The sequence below is a fragment of the Zonotrichia leucophrys genome, chromosome 3 (assembly GCF_028769735.1).
Source record: "Zonotrichia leucophrys gambelii isolate GWCS_2022_RI chromosome 3, RI_Zleu_2.0, whole genome shotgun sequence".
Classification (NCBI taxonomy): domain Eukaryota; kingdom Metazoa; phylum Chordata; class Aves; order Passeriformes; family Passerellidae; genus Zonotrichia; species Zonotrichia leucophrys.
In genome coordinates this window covers 105,136,308-105,151,015 of record NC_088172.1, presented here as the reverse complement: position 1 = coordinate 105,151,015, position 14,708 = coordinate 105,136,308, and the positions used below count along the sequence as shown (strand labels likewise).

The 14,708-nt window shown below is 43.2% G+C and overlaps 1 protein-coding gene across 3 annotated transcripts in view; it reads right to left on the bottom strand.

The window, feature by feature from the left end:
* Positions 1-14,708, bottom strand: part of PLCB1 (phospholipase C beta 1) — a 303,607-nt gene that overhangs the window by 232,505 nt on the left and 56,394 nt on the right. For all 3 annotated transcript variants that reach the window (XM_064709814.1, XM_064709813.1, XM_064709815.1), the window contains exon 3: positions 8,110-8,178. In XM_064709814.1, the coding sequence (XP_064565884.1) occupies positions 8,110-8,178 (69 nt within the window). The remainder of the gene's footprint in view (positions 1-8,109; positions 8,179-14,708) is intronic.

The following is a 14,708-nucleotide window of genomic DNA, read 5'->3' as shown; positions in this document are numbered from 1 at the left end:
CAAAATATGAGGAGACCTAAGCACAGCTTGCAAGTTCTCCTTTTTTATTATGTAAGCAACAGTTAAATAATTCCACTTCTCCTCCCACCACCTGAAACTCTCCTGACTCCAGCAGGTTGGAAAAAAAAAATAGTCTTGAAAACAAAATCACTTCCCACAACTGAAATACTGCCACAAACTTATGTCTTAAAAAGAAGCTGATCACATTCAGTGATGCCTACAAGAGCTTCCAGCAGCAACAGCTCCTTTCAGAGATGCAGAAGTGCCTCCACTTTGCAGTACAGGGACAAACACGGGACAATGATGAACTCATCAGTTATGAGAAGGTGCAACCAAGGGCATCAGGGAACTGCAGAATGGTTTGGCCTGGGAGAAGCCTTAAAAACCACATTGTTCCATCCCCTGGCATGGCAGGGACATCCTTCCACTAAACCAGGTTGCTCAGTGCCCGTCTAAACTGGCCTTGAATATTTTCATCAGATTCCAACTCCACAGCATCAGCATCCTCACTCCCAAAGCACCCAGAGCCCTGGGCCACTGCACAGGAACTCTGAAGGACATTATGAGAGCAGCTCCAGGAGAATTTCTCTTCTTCTAGCCAAAACCAAAGCCCTGCAGCAGTTCCAAAATGTTCATGCACTGACCTGTAAAACACACAAACCCTGAGGCCCCAGCAAGCTCCTGCCCTGCCTCTGTCCAGCACCCTGCACGTTTACCCTGGTAACAACAGTGCATGGCTGGAAAGAACACTTCACACTGCCCTAACCAAACACATCAGTATTTCTGGGGAAGGTGATGCTCTCCCCTGCACTGTCAGTGTGCTCTGAAGGTGTGCAAACCCACAGGAGAAGGTGATGTTCTGTCCTGCACACTCAGTGTGCTCTGAGCATTTTAACAGCATGCAAATTACAGCCATTATTTCCAAGATTAATGTTTCCCCTTTATACATGACCTTACCTAGCACGGATTTTCTGCTTCTGCCACTTCATTAGCAAACACCATTCTGAAGGCATTTACGCTAAACATTGCCGAGCACAGCGCACAATTTCTCACATAAATTATTTTAAATGTATTTCATTAATCTCACAGGCAGGAGGTTAACTCCGAGCAGACACAAGAACAAAAAAAATCTTTGTGTAATTTCACTTATGGCATTATCAATACTGGATGTGTTTCAGAAAAGGGAAAATCAGCATGGGATGCATAGCAAGTCAGACCCACCACCAGCACAGCTCCCCTGAACTACCAGAACCTTCCATCACAGGAATTTTTAATAAAAATGACTGAGTTGATAATAATTTTTCTGTGTTTCAACATAAGAGAAAGATCACATTTCCTCTGAACTATATTTTTTTTTTAAATCCAACTATTTACCAGTTGCAGTAAACTATGTTTTAACACTGACCTAGCACCAGGACTGGACATAACTTCCATGCATTCCAACAAGATTTGTTGTATTAGTATTTGCAAGTTGTGCTGACACTTGTTTTAGGATTCCTCCTGGAAATAATATGGAGAAGACATGCTCTTTTAACAGGTGTTATGGTAACTAACCACTAAAGACTCAACCCACAATGTCCTCCACAGTAAAAAAAAGCCTTCCTAAACCATGTATAGCTGTGTATCAGTCTTAACACACCACAGTTTTCACTGCACTTTGTTCTTGGGAATCACAAAGAGTTGGGAAATGCATTAAGCCAACTTTTGGCCCTCAGAAAACATCCCTGTAGCTCTAGCCTACAGAGAAGCATTTTGCCTGCCTGTGCCATTCCTTTTGCAGGAACACCCCTGAGAATGGCCCATCACCAGCCCAGGAGTGGCAGTGTCTGAACAGTGGCACCAGCTGATAATTCTGTTTATTTAACCAGGATTAGCTGGTGAGGCAACAGAGCTGAGACAGCCACAGACAAGCAACTCTCACTCAATACAGCTGTAAGGGTTTTTGTTATCACCACACAAATACTGCCCAGGACTTATTTAAAAATTAACTATTTGCAAGCCTTACTTGGTAGCATAATCCCATTTATAATTAAATAGGAAGGGAGCTTTGTTTGGTTTCAGAAATAAGCTACTGTATTAAAAACCCCAGGCAGATATTTGGATGCACTTGCCCACGTTCTTGCACATCCACAGCAGACAAAGCAAAAGAAACAAGTCTCCTTTCTGCCTGATGCTTTTTTTTTTTAACATGAATATAGTGATATCACAACCCTGGAAATGCATAGTTTGCTGCTGCTTTGCACTTCACATTTACTCCCGTTCACTGCCTTACCTGGAACTGAATTTTTGGTCCTGCTCTCATATTAATAATAAAATGTTTGCCAGGAATACTGGTTGAGGTCTCTTTGCAGGACATCTGTGTCCCTACAAGGTGCCAGTGGCACAGCCATGCTTTGGGACACACACAGGCCAAAAAGCTCCATCAGGAGATCCCAAAAACCCCATTTATATGCAGATGATAACCAGCATATCAAACCTTTGCAACTAATTAAAACCTGACAGCTTTCTCCAAAGGGCTGTTTACAAGCTAAGGGATGTAATGACAAATCACCAAGCTGGTTTCCAATAAAGCAGGAAAATTTTAATCATTTGTTCCAAACAGTTGCAGAAAGATACATCTGCTGTGACATTTTCACTTGAGCCTGTTGATCCTACTTTTGAAGCTCGAGGGTATTGCACTGCCACCAGATCTCTGCACACTGCTGCTAAAATATGAACTTTAATATTTATGAAATATTTCTAGGTGGAGATTATGGCTCTGAAGCAAAGACTAGCATGGTTCAGTTATTGAGTACCTTTACATTTTCCAGTGAAAAATTTTGAAATTCTTTCCAGACTGAGTGTTCATGCCAGGCTAAATTAAACATTCCTTATTTTTACAGATAGCAACGTTTTATTTATTAGTTTTCTATTAGCATTGCACTAGGGCTGTGCTTTCCCAAGACTTTGTGATCTTGGTGCAAGTCAAAAGGTAACACATGGATCTGCAAGGTAACAAACAGATAATACTAGAAATTGATATTTCAACATCTTAGCATCGCTAAAAATGCCTCCAAAATGACTTTGTCATCCAACCAATTTTTAAATGCTGTGCCAGCTGCTGCAAAAATGCCATTTGTCAGATTCAGGTGAGGGTTATCCCGAGTGACAGGGCATGGGGGTTTGTGACAGGACATGCTGTGCCAGCTGCACCCTCAGCTCATCAGCATCATTGGTTGGGAAAGCAGGAATGAGACATCCCTGTCCTGGACCACTGGGCAGAGGAAAAAAAATAAATTGTGCACGTACACACGCTTAACCAAAAGCAGCAGCAGCAGCATTTAAAGCACAGCTCTACCAATAATTTCTAGTGTTTTCAGGAACTCAAATACCACGTATTTAATTGAGCAGGGCCTGCCTTTTCAAATTTAAATGTCAAGCTTTAAAATTACAGTTGTAAGATGCCTCTGTGCTTCTTAAAATACGGAATTTCTTATTACAGGCTTTGCGCTGCGAACTTTGGCAAACAAAAAAAAGATGAAGGCTTTAGAAATACAACAAAGTAAAGTATGAAACCAACCAGCTCAGAAAGATAACTGAAACAGTCAACAAGCAAGGACAAAAATAAAATTAAATCTTTCATAGTGAAAGCCTTGGAAACAACCCTGTGATTTCTGCTGTGGCCTGAATGTTAGTAAATAGTGATTTCAATGAGCTGGCCAGACAGAGCTAAGCTACACAGTGAATGATATGCTGCTGAAAAGGTCCCAGTTCCCCAAGTAAAATAAAGTCACCAATTTGGGTCACTGGAGGGCCCAAGGTAAAGCCCCCTCACTCTCAGGGCCCACAGCATTCAAACCACTTCCACCTGAGCACTGGCCAAATATCATACAAAGAAATTCATCTCAACCTTCCTCAATAAAGTAAAACTCAACCTAGACAAAATGTTTATGCAACTCAATCATTATGATGAAAAAAAAGCAAGCAGTTATGTAAAAGAACAAACGCATTTGGGGCGGATGTTTGTGGCTGTCGCTGTTATCCCCAAGGTGAGTGGGAAGAAGGTGAGCTGCGCGCACATTCCATTTTTGTTTCTTTTTGGCAGAAATAGAACGCTGCTTCGGCACAATTTACATTTTCTAATTTAGCATCAAGGTTGTTGGAGGGAAAGCAGCGTGCATTTCTATCAGCAGACAGAAATAACAGCAGCAGCATTTGAGGCAGAATGGAGACATCCTGAGCAGGGTGACAGCAGGCAGCGGGCGTGCTGCTGTCCTGGGCCAGCCTTGCACACAGCTGGGAATGGACTGAGAGCACAGAAAGAAAGGGAAAAACCCAGCACATCTGCCATTTCACACAGGCAGTGTGATCAGGGTGTTACAAACGCAGCATCAGTGTCCCTGCACAAGTCAGTGCCACGGAGCACAGTCCGGGGAGCTCTGACAGTTCAAATGGACTTGCACATCCTCATTTCCCCCAAATCACCTGATTTTCAGTTAAACAATTATTTAGATGTTCCTTGCTAGTTTTCCTTTCAGTTCCTGAGCCCCCTAGTTCAGGAAATGCTGATTTTCCTCCATGGATGTGTTAGAAGCCAGCAAAGCTTCCACAGCAGCTTTTGCATTACACTGAGATAGGTCCAAAATCATCTTGCTCGAACATTTCAAGAAAAGCCACCAAATACAGAGAGGCTGGTGCTGATATTAAAATAGCAGTTGGAGCCTTGGCAAACTTCTGACATTCAGGCATCTGAATTATTTTTCTCTGTAGAGCTTGCTTGTTAAAGTGAGAAAACTTGGGGCGGGGGAGCCACGAGATTTTTTAAAATTGGGGATTACTCTCTAAACACATCTTGGCATGAGAGTGATCCTATCATTCATAATTTCATCTCCTACAGGTTTCACAGTATATGTTATTTAAAGGAATTCATTTCCTGCTGAATGATTTATGAGGGAAAACAGGATGCTAAGGGAAAACATACTGATCAAATGCATCAGAAGTTTTCAATATGAGTATTTACCATGGAGTTATTTCCTTCTCCCTGTCAACTAATCCTGATATTTCTTCTCGCTAGTAAAAACACATACAGTTGCTTAAGATTTCAGTTTCCATAGAAACTGTTATTGGCTGAAGTAAATACAAGATGGGAAAAAGTGTGACTTCCCTAGTCCTGTGAGCGTGTTTGCAACTGCCAGATTTTCACCACCTGACCATTCATTTCTCAGTGTTTGCTGGTGCCTGACATTTTTAGCTGCAGCTCCCTTTATAGAGCACGGACACTCTTTTGAGAGGCACTTCCATGCTTTGCAGAAGGCATGTGAGTATTCATAGCTATTCCTTTGTACAAAAGCACATTTTGTGTTATTTGATTTTGCAGACTTTGTCACTGAACTTTTAAAGGGAAAAGATGCCTCACATTGCACACCAAACCAAAGCTTGAGAGGGTGTTACCAGGTAATGTGCAAATAAAGGGGAGTAAACCATTGCTTCGTCACAACTAGTGATTTTCTCCTGCTCCCAAAATTCCTCTTGCTCCTTTTCCTACCTGATTCTAATACAAACTTAAAAAGCAAAGTCCTGATAATCATTTTATAATCCCCTCACTTCTTTATAAATGTCATTTGACTTTGAATGGAGGCACTTCTTCCCAACATACACAATTAATGTGTCTTTCCTTGTTCCCATCAGAACATCAATTCAATTTTTTCCTCGTGTAGAGCTCTGTGCTGCCTGAGATTTTGCCTTTCTACCAAGGAACCATCCTTTGCATGTATATTGCATTGAGATGCAAAGCTCTGTTACCATTTCTGAAAATAGCAGCTGAAGGCAGAAGGAGCCATCCCTGACAACATGCAAAAAGAAAATTATGCTGGAGCTTCTCAGGGTCGTTTCAGTAGACTTTTTTTAATCTCCTGAGCATCAAGTGCCTTGGTACCCACTGAAAACTGCCTTCTGCATGGTCAGAAACCCCAGTTCCTGCCCTGCTCAGGGGCAGCCACACCTTCACTGCAGCATCCAAAATTGTGTTACTGTGTTCTCAGCCCCTTGCTGGTGCCACCACATTGCTGTGAGGGCTGCAGGGTGAGAGCTGCACTCCTGTGCCTGCAAGGTTCCCTAAAAAACATTGAGGGGATGGAGAAAGCAACCAGAGCAGCTGGGTGAGAAACCCAGCAAGCTGCAAAAACCATGCACAAACCACCACAAAACATACGGCACTGGACTTAGGGAAAGATGCTGTGGAAACTGAGTATCAACCAAAAAAGGAGAAACAGTAAAACGCTTTGTGCTTCTCAGTCCTTTTTAGAAATGAAGAATACTCATGTCAGCACACAGAATGCAGCATGAGAACAGACTGAGCTTTGGAAACACAGTCCCTTAAAATCATTTCTTGTGTGGCAGCACACCTCACACGTTCTGATAACTAACTGTGGGTGAAGCTAATGACATTGAAACTAAGCTTACCATAAAAATAAAAAGGAATTGCTCTTTTTTATTCAACGAGGAAGTCAAGGCTTATTAAAAAAGACACTTATTTCTATCAAAAAGCAGCAGTAGATCAGAAATACACCAAATGAGGTTTAAAGATTCCTGTTAGGTTTGTAATGACAACCCATGGGTGAAATCTACTTTTAGAATTCTGAAGAGAGATTAAAAAATTTGCATCAACTGGCAGAAGTCCCCTAATATAAAACTTGGGCAGAAGGAGGGCTGGTGGGGTGATGTACACCTCAGTCTCTTGGTTTGGAGTAAAAGCAGGGAGTGCTCCCAGCTGGAAGCAGAGCTGTGCAAAAGAGCCCCTGAGAAGCTTTGGTGAGCATCCTCCATTCCCAGGGCTCTTCAGCCAAAATCCGAGGAGTTTTGCTGAAACCTGGTGCTGTTCAGCTGCTGCCCACACACACATCCATGACAAAAGGCAGCCCATTCACACAGGTGGAGCATTTCACCACCCTGAGAGCTGGGATTTTCTCCTACCCTTCGTTTAATGCCACTGCTGTCAGAGCTGAAACGTGCTCCAACAAAACCAGCCTTTATGTAACCCAATAAATAAAAGTCACCAAGGCAATAGCTGTGCATAAATTTTAGCTGAAAACATTTTGTTAGAAGAACATGAATGTCCTCTGTAAAGCAGGTAGCATTTTAAAATAATGTTCTAGACATTGTTAATACTTTATTGCTATTCATCATAGAACCATTAATCATGGTGAACTCATTTGGTATTAATGTGGATGTCATAAAGTACTTCTGTTGCATTTCAATTATAACTCAGCCTTTAAAATGCTGCCAGCACTACATGGAGAGCTTTGAAAGCCAGATATGAATAGTCTGTTCAGAGATAAGTACAACTGCTTTCTGGCAGGGAAAAACAACCTTTTCCATTCCCAATGGCCCTCAGGGGGCTGTGCCTGGGCCCAGGGCTGCAAGGAAGAGAGGTCATCCAGACCCAGGAATATTCCTGCCCCAAGATGAGAGTGGGACAAACATTCTTTTGGTCTGTTCAATCAGGGCTAAGCAGCAGCAAGGCCAAGCTTTGTAGGCCCTGGGAGATTTCATTTTTCTCCCATCGCTCCTGGGATTCCCTGAGGCACTCTCTTGCTTCCAGAGCTGAGTGCTTGTGCTTTTCCTCTCGTGTGCTGTGTCTGCCCCAACAAAAACACCAGAGAGAACTTGGATCTGCAGTGGCTGGAATTGAGTGCACAGTCCATCAGAGCAAACCCAGAGGGAGCTGATATCCCGACCTCTCTGACAGCAGTTTAACAAACAAACCCAAATCCTCATCCTTGGCCTCAGGAGGCACTCAACGAGCAAAATCACCAGCACAAAATACAACATGGGCTCAAACAAACACCAGCTCCCTGCCACCAGGGAAGCCAAGAACTTGGGTAAGTGCACCTTGACAAACCAGGATTTTTGCTGCCAGCACAGCTTCCAGATGGATCTTACACACAGAATCCCAAGACAACAACAATCCCAACACTTCTCAACAGAAAGAGTGTTAAACAAAGAAAAGGTAAAACACTTCTCTTTAGCTGCAGGAACGTTTTTCCTTCTTTTCAGCTCTTGCATATAATTCCCATTCTTTTTTATCCAGGTCATCAATGTAACAAGAAAGCACACAGCAAGAATTCCTACCTTGGGAGCTCTGGCATGTTTTCCACACCTGGCATCTTTGACAAGGCTGATATCCAGCAGCTCAGTCTCCTAGAAGGAAAAATTGCAAAACAAGTCATTATTACATTATTCAAGAAGCCTTGTTGTGTTATCAGTGTCCCACTTCCCACACGTGTTTGTCCAAATGGAGATCAGCTCCTAGGAGAGCTCAGGTGCACCCAGGCAATCCCAACTAGGAATATAGGTTATACAGAATCCATAAGAGTCAAGCTGATTTCCTGGATTGCTAACCAGCAGCTGCTGTGCTTTTGCTTTAATCCCTTTAATACAATTTTAGCATTTTGATGCTTGTCACAGAGTGACAAAAGGCAGTGTCACAAACAGAAAACCCTGCCTCTGCAATAGAAAACCTGCTTTATTATTGCCAGAACACTTTGAAAAGTGCTCATAAACCCCAAGAAGTGTTTTATCTGTAATGATAACAAGGTTCAGCAATTTCAGTGGCTGCTGTTCAGTAAGGCACAGGCACTTTTTGACAGGCATTTTATAGCTTGTGTGCTACTCCTGAGTAATGGGTTATACAACAAAGCTGGCACATCATGACAGGTTCTGCTGGGCACATTCTTGCCCTCCCCTGCACACCAGTAGCATGAAGAATTCCCTTTCCCTGATTTGGGCATTAGGAAGGAGGATGGATGCTGGGGCAGTGTGATTCCCAATCTGAAGTGCTCCAGCAGGAGTGTGCCCACACTGCAGGGAGCCTGTTTAGAGCAAACCTGCACTTTTGGGATGGTTATTTTTGCTCTCACTTGCCTGAAAGAGTACAAGAGCATCAAAACCTGCAGAGATTAGAAAGAAGCACGGAGATAAGAGGTGGAAATAACCCAAACTCCACCAGTACTCAGGGCACATGGACACAAGCACTCTTCTGACAGTGCAGGTGAAACTTGAAATAAAAACAATTCACAATCAATGCAATGGAGGGCTTTGAGTCCTTTTAACTTTGAGGTAATCCATATGGCCATTAAGATACTGGCAGGAATGAAAACCACGGAACACGAAAACCATGGAATATGGCAGAGCTACACATGACTTTATCACACTCAGAGCAAGAACTCAGGTGGGAAAGAGGAATTATATTTACAACACCCAATAATACCCACACACCAAAGTGGTCTCGAGCCCATGGGGAAACGTCCCACAGAAGCTCCAGGCACGTGCAGACCATAAAAATGATATTTCCCCAACTGAAAGGACTAAGGAGCACTAAAAATAAAGGCTTCAGCAGCAAACACATGAGGGAAATTAAATATGCTGAAGAAAAATGGATCTTACAGATCACAGAGATGCTGAGCCACACAGTGCGAATTTCAAAAGCTTTTATTTGTCTGGTATTCTGGTTTTTAAAAAAGAGAAGAACAACTAACAGAATTAGTAATTTAGTCACTTACAAAAGTGCAACTAGACCTCCCTAACACAAACACAAAAAGACCCTTTTAAGTGGAATGGCACACATTAAAAACAGACACACAAAAAAAAAGGAAAAGGCAATGATCAGCACTGCCAAGGACCTGCACAGCTCTGCCCAGGTTTGCATCCTCACAAGTGGAGGAGGATGAGGAGGATGAGCAGGCACAGGGCTGGTTTGGAGTTTGGACCACTGCTTTCAAGCTGCTTGCATCACCAACCATGTGCAGAAAATGTGACATCCCAGGATGCAAGAACTGCCAAGGGCAGTCTAAGAGTAAGGGAAAAGGGGATTTTGTGGGACTGCTTGGCTCAGCCCACTGCCAGGGCTGTGGGAAAGGCTGATCCCTGAACATGGCCTTCCTAACTGTTACCTGTCTGGCAGAGAACACAGGGCTTGTCATCCCATCCCCAGAACCCCTTCCATCCCTATCTGACAACACCATTTAATATACTTAGATGAGAGCAGGACCTGCATCCATGCAAGTGCGTCTGTAGGCAGTTCAGTGGGGCTTGGATAAATCAAAACTCATAATGGGCCATTTCTTAGTGCTTTGGTTCAAAGAAACCTCCTGGAATTCCCTCACCCCAGGCACTTGCTTTCATCTTTTAAACAGCTAATTAAGAGGGCAGAGATCAGCTTCCTTGCAAGTCAGAGGAAATACCATTTCCTATTTCCCTATTGCAAAACGCAGGGGGACTTCTGTAAAAGGAAAACACACTCGAGCAGTGGCCAAAGAAATGCCCCATTTCCTGTGCAGCAGAACAGCCCAAGCCCTCCTCCACCTAAACAGACAGGAGTTTTGTTAATGACTTCCTCCAGGCAGGCTTGGAAATGCACTCTGTGTGGCAGGGGGCATGGAAACCATAGCACATTATGGGGGGTTCAAGAAAAATGCAAATCCTCTAAACACAGACAAGTTGGGACTTGCAGAGAGCGGCAGTCATTGCTGCTGGGATTTAACCCTGCAAAAGAGTAACATCTCTTCATGCAAGTGGTAGATGCCTCCAGTCATTCATAACATAAAACATCTGGGGCAGTCACTAACCCTCCCGTGTTTGTTTCCAATCAGCAGCCCAGACAGAGGAGCATTCAGAGAGGGCTGCATTGTGCAATCTCACTTTTATGGCTGAGCACACGCTCATAAAAGCGATGGATTGTGCAACCCTCAGTGTCTGCCTGAGCACTTGTAATTAGGCCCATCTGAATTTAATAGAATAACACCAATTTATACCAGCTGAGGATCTGGCTTGCTTCTATTTTGAACTGCCCAGAACGATGCCTGCTGACTGAGTCACGGTGCCTTGGGAAGGTGCTGGTGGCACAGCCCCAGAGCAGGAATTCTGCTGGGCACCACTGCAGAGCTCTGCTGGAGCAGCAGGGCCTTCAAAATTTGGTCCATACATTGCTAGCCAAATAAACTTTGGAAAACTAAGCTGGTTTTCTAAACAAGCACCATTTATTGCTACTGCATGGCAACATCTGGTCCAAGTTTTCAAAGGGGCAAAGCCAATTTGCTGAGACAAACTTCAAACAGAGAGTCAAACAACACTTTCTATTGGGAATAGGTAATCAAAATGAAATACTGCTTTAATATTGAAAGTCTCTGTTTTATCATTCTCTGAATATGAAAGCACTGAATAGCTCTAGAAGAAAAAAAATGTATGCAGTTCTGTGCTATGTTTATTTTATTCAGCATTTTAAAAATTATATTTTAAATAGAACCACATGACTACTGTCCTAACAATATGTAAGAAAGAAAACATTAAGAACAACACTTGAATCTGATGAGGAGGAATTGCAGAATCAGAGAATCATTTAGGTTGGAAAAGAGCTCTGAGATCACTGAGTCCAGCCTTTGAGCAAACACCACCATGGCACCAAGTGCTGTGTCCAAGCTTTCCCAAGCACCTGCAGGGATGGTGACTCACCATCCCTGGGCAGCCCCTGCAGGGTCCGACCACCCTGGGTGAAGAATTAACAAGTGAGAAAGAAATGACAAGCTGTGCTAATGAACTATCTTAGGTAAACAGGTATGGAAATTCATCCATTTACAGCCACTTATGGAACACACCTCACTCAGGTTTCAGGGGTTTGGACAGTGATCCATCAGCCACACTCTGATTAACTCCAGGATGAATTTCTCCACAGCAGGATTGAACATCTAACACCAGTTCCAAAAGGGTGCTTGCAGAGCTAGGGGATGTCACGTATCATTCCCCTGCTCAGAGCATACCTATTTTTCCTTATTATCAATGAGAATAAATTGAATGAAACACAGCAAATTGTCTCCTCATCCCAAAGGAAAACTGTGGAGGACTGCTGAAAGTGATTTAACAGAAACCTGCCCCGACAGCTGCAAGCAGGAACAGCAAGGCTGTCACTGGCTGTAATTGGAGCTGTGATCCCCAAAAGTGCCATTATACAATTCATAAGCTGCATCCCACCAGAGAGACAGTCCCTGAAGAAGCTGTCTCCATGCTTCCTCCTGCAGCACACAATTCAATTATTGGCATCAGAATGATGGGCTGTGTCAATAAAGCAGCAGCAGAGCAGCACGTACACCTCCCATCAGCAGGAGAACTCAACAGCACCAAGCCTTGGGCTGCACAGCTGTCCTACACTAATTCAATGGCAGGACCACTGGGCTTGGTATCACAGAGGATGGAAAATTTTCCAAAAAATCACTTGAACAGAATGAGAGCAGAATGATTTCTTACTACTCAAAATGTATCATCTGTCAATTTGAACTTGTGCTAATCTTGACTGTGTGGATCACCAATTCTTAATTCCGAAAGACTTGGGGGGACTCAGCGAGGCAAGAACCAGCATTTGTTATTTGACTCAACTGCTCTGGGAATGAGCTCTAAATACCTTTAAAAAAAATATATATACATATATATATAAATATATAAATACCTTAAATATATATATACATATATAAATACCTTAAATATATATATATATATAAATACCTTAAACAAACAAATGAATAAATAAATATATATATCTGAAAGGTTTCCTGGCACTTTAGGAAGAACCTCCAAGCAGAGTTGGATGACATCCCTCCTGCAAGGCCCCCACAGGAAGCATTCCTCTGGAAAAACAAGCCCCAAACTGGAAAGTTCTGGCTATCTTAATAACACACAGTGTCTCAATGTATCCCTGGAGATGTAAGAACAGCAATATCTTCTAGTAGAGGGAAAATGATCTGTGGTTTATATAAAGCATAAAACATTGAGCTATTAGGACAAAAATGAGAGGGAATTTTCATGCTAAGTGCCCTTTTAATAATGAAAGCGAAACAATTCTTCTGCAGCTATGCATGGAGCTCTTTGCTGCTTCATCAAAGGAAAATTTCATTTACTTGGATTTACAGATGCTGTGGCTGAGCAGCCTGGAAACGGGCACAGGGATTTAACAACACAAATCTGAGGAGTGCAAAGAAACTGGAAGCAGAAGAACACCGTCAAGATTTGCTGCCTGCCTTCATCCCATCAAACTTCATCCCAGAACCTGCTCTGAGCATCAAAGGCACGGACACAGAACTGAACCAAGCTGGAATTCAGCAAAAAGTTTCTCATCCCAACAACTTGGGTTTGTTGCAGCAGGCAGTGGGAATGGTACGGACAGGAACATTTTCAATGTACCTGGTGGGATCTGGTTTGGATCTGCTCAAATTGCTCTCACACCGCTGCCCGTCCCACTCACACAGGCAGGGAACAACAGGAGCAAAAGGAGAATTCATGAGGTGCAGCCATATTCAAAAAGGAAAAGAGCTGGGGGAGGACCTGCTCCAGAAGAAAGCACAAAAGCACCTTGTAGGCAGCCCCCAGAATGGTACTTGACTGATTTTTATTCACACAGCTGAGAACAACCTGGCAATTTGTAGCTTTAGAGTCACAGGCAAGAGTACAGTGAATTGAAGTTTAAGCAGTATGTTAAAAAAACCAAAAAAAGCACTATTTCTATTAAGAAACTTTCTTTCAAATCACAACTCAAAACATGTATGATTATGATGATTAAACACCTGCCCAAGAAGGGATCTATCATATTTTGGGGGTGATGTTCTCATGCCATTATTTACCACTGACAGGGATCACAGACTACACAGAGATTACGGGTTTTCCTCTGAAGCAAGTAAAATGTGTTATTTTCAACAGAGTGCCCCAAACAGTGAACAGCAGGAACAGAGACTCTCGCCCCACATGGAAAACCACTGCACAGCTCTTGCTGCACCACACCTGACAGTGTGAACACCTGTCCGTCAACAAAAGGTTTTTCCAAGACTGAACGAGATTCAAGGCTTTTGAACTTTAGAAAAGCCCCCTTTTTAATGCATGCAGCAAAAGTTGGAGGCACCTAAACAGATATCAACAAATTAATGGCTCTGGATGTTTAATGTTAGATGCACTTCAGCAGGTGAGGGTGGTTTTGGCAGACCTGCACTGCTCTGGAGTAGTTCTCCCTCTCCTTCTGACTAGTTGGGTTTTGTGGAGGGGTTTGGAGCCTGCACATTCATGTCGTCAGCACAGAGCATTTGGCTTGTCTGCATTAAAACAATAAATGTTTTTTACAGATCTGAATGTAACAGAATGGGGAGATCAGGAACTTGGAGCTGCTCTGCTCCCCACATGACACAGGGAGTTTTAATGCTAAGGACAAACACAGCAATCCATGCCCTACTTACAGGCATGGATAAAGAGAACCCACTAAAAGTGCTTGTTAGCAGAATGTGCATCCCTGCCAGCCCCAGCCCTGGCATGTGCTGCTGAACTGGAAATCACAGGCCGGGCACAATCCCAGCTGCAGGCTCCAGCTATAACACACTGCTGGAGCACCAACAACAGCAGCTGAGACCCTGCACAACCTGGACACTGGGAAGAACCCAAAGCACCTACAACTTCAGAAAAGGGAGCAGAAACAACCCCAGCAGCTGCATGCACGTTAGTCTGATAGGCAAAGCTTTGGAGGAGATGATGAAAGGAGTATTAATCACGTGAAGGCAAAACAACAAAAAATACGAGCCAGCATGAGCTTGTTGGCCAGACCATACCCCTCAGCTTCTAATTTTCCTTTTTTTCTTCACACAGGAAGCTTTTCTCTGCCTGAACTCTGATTACTGACATGAGCTGGAACTGGCAGGTCATCA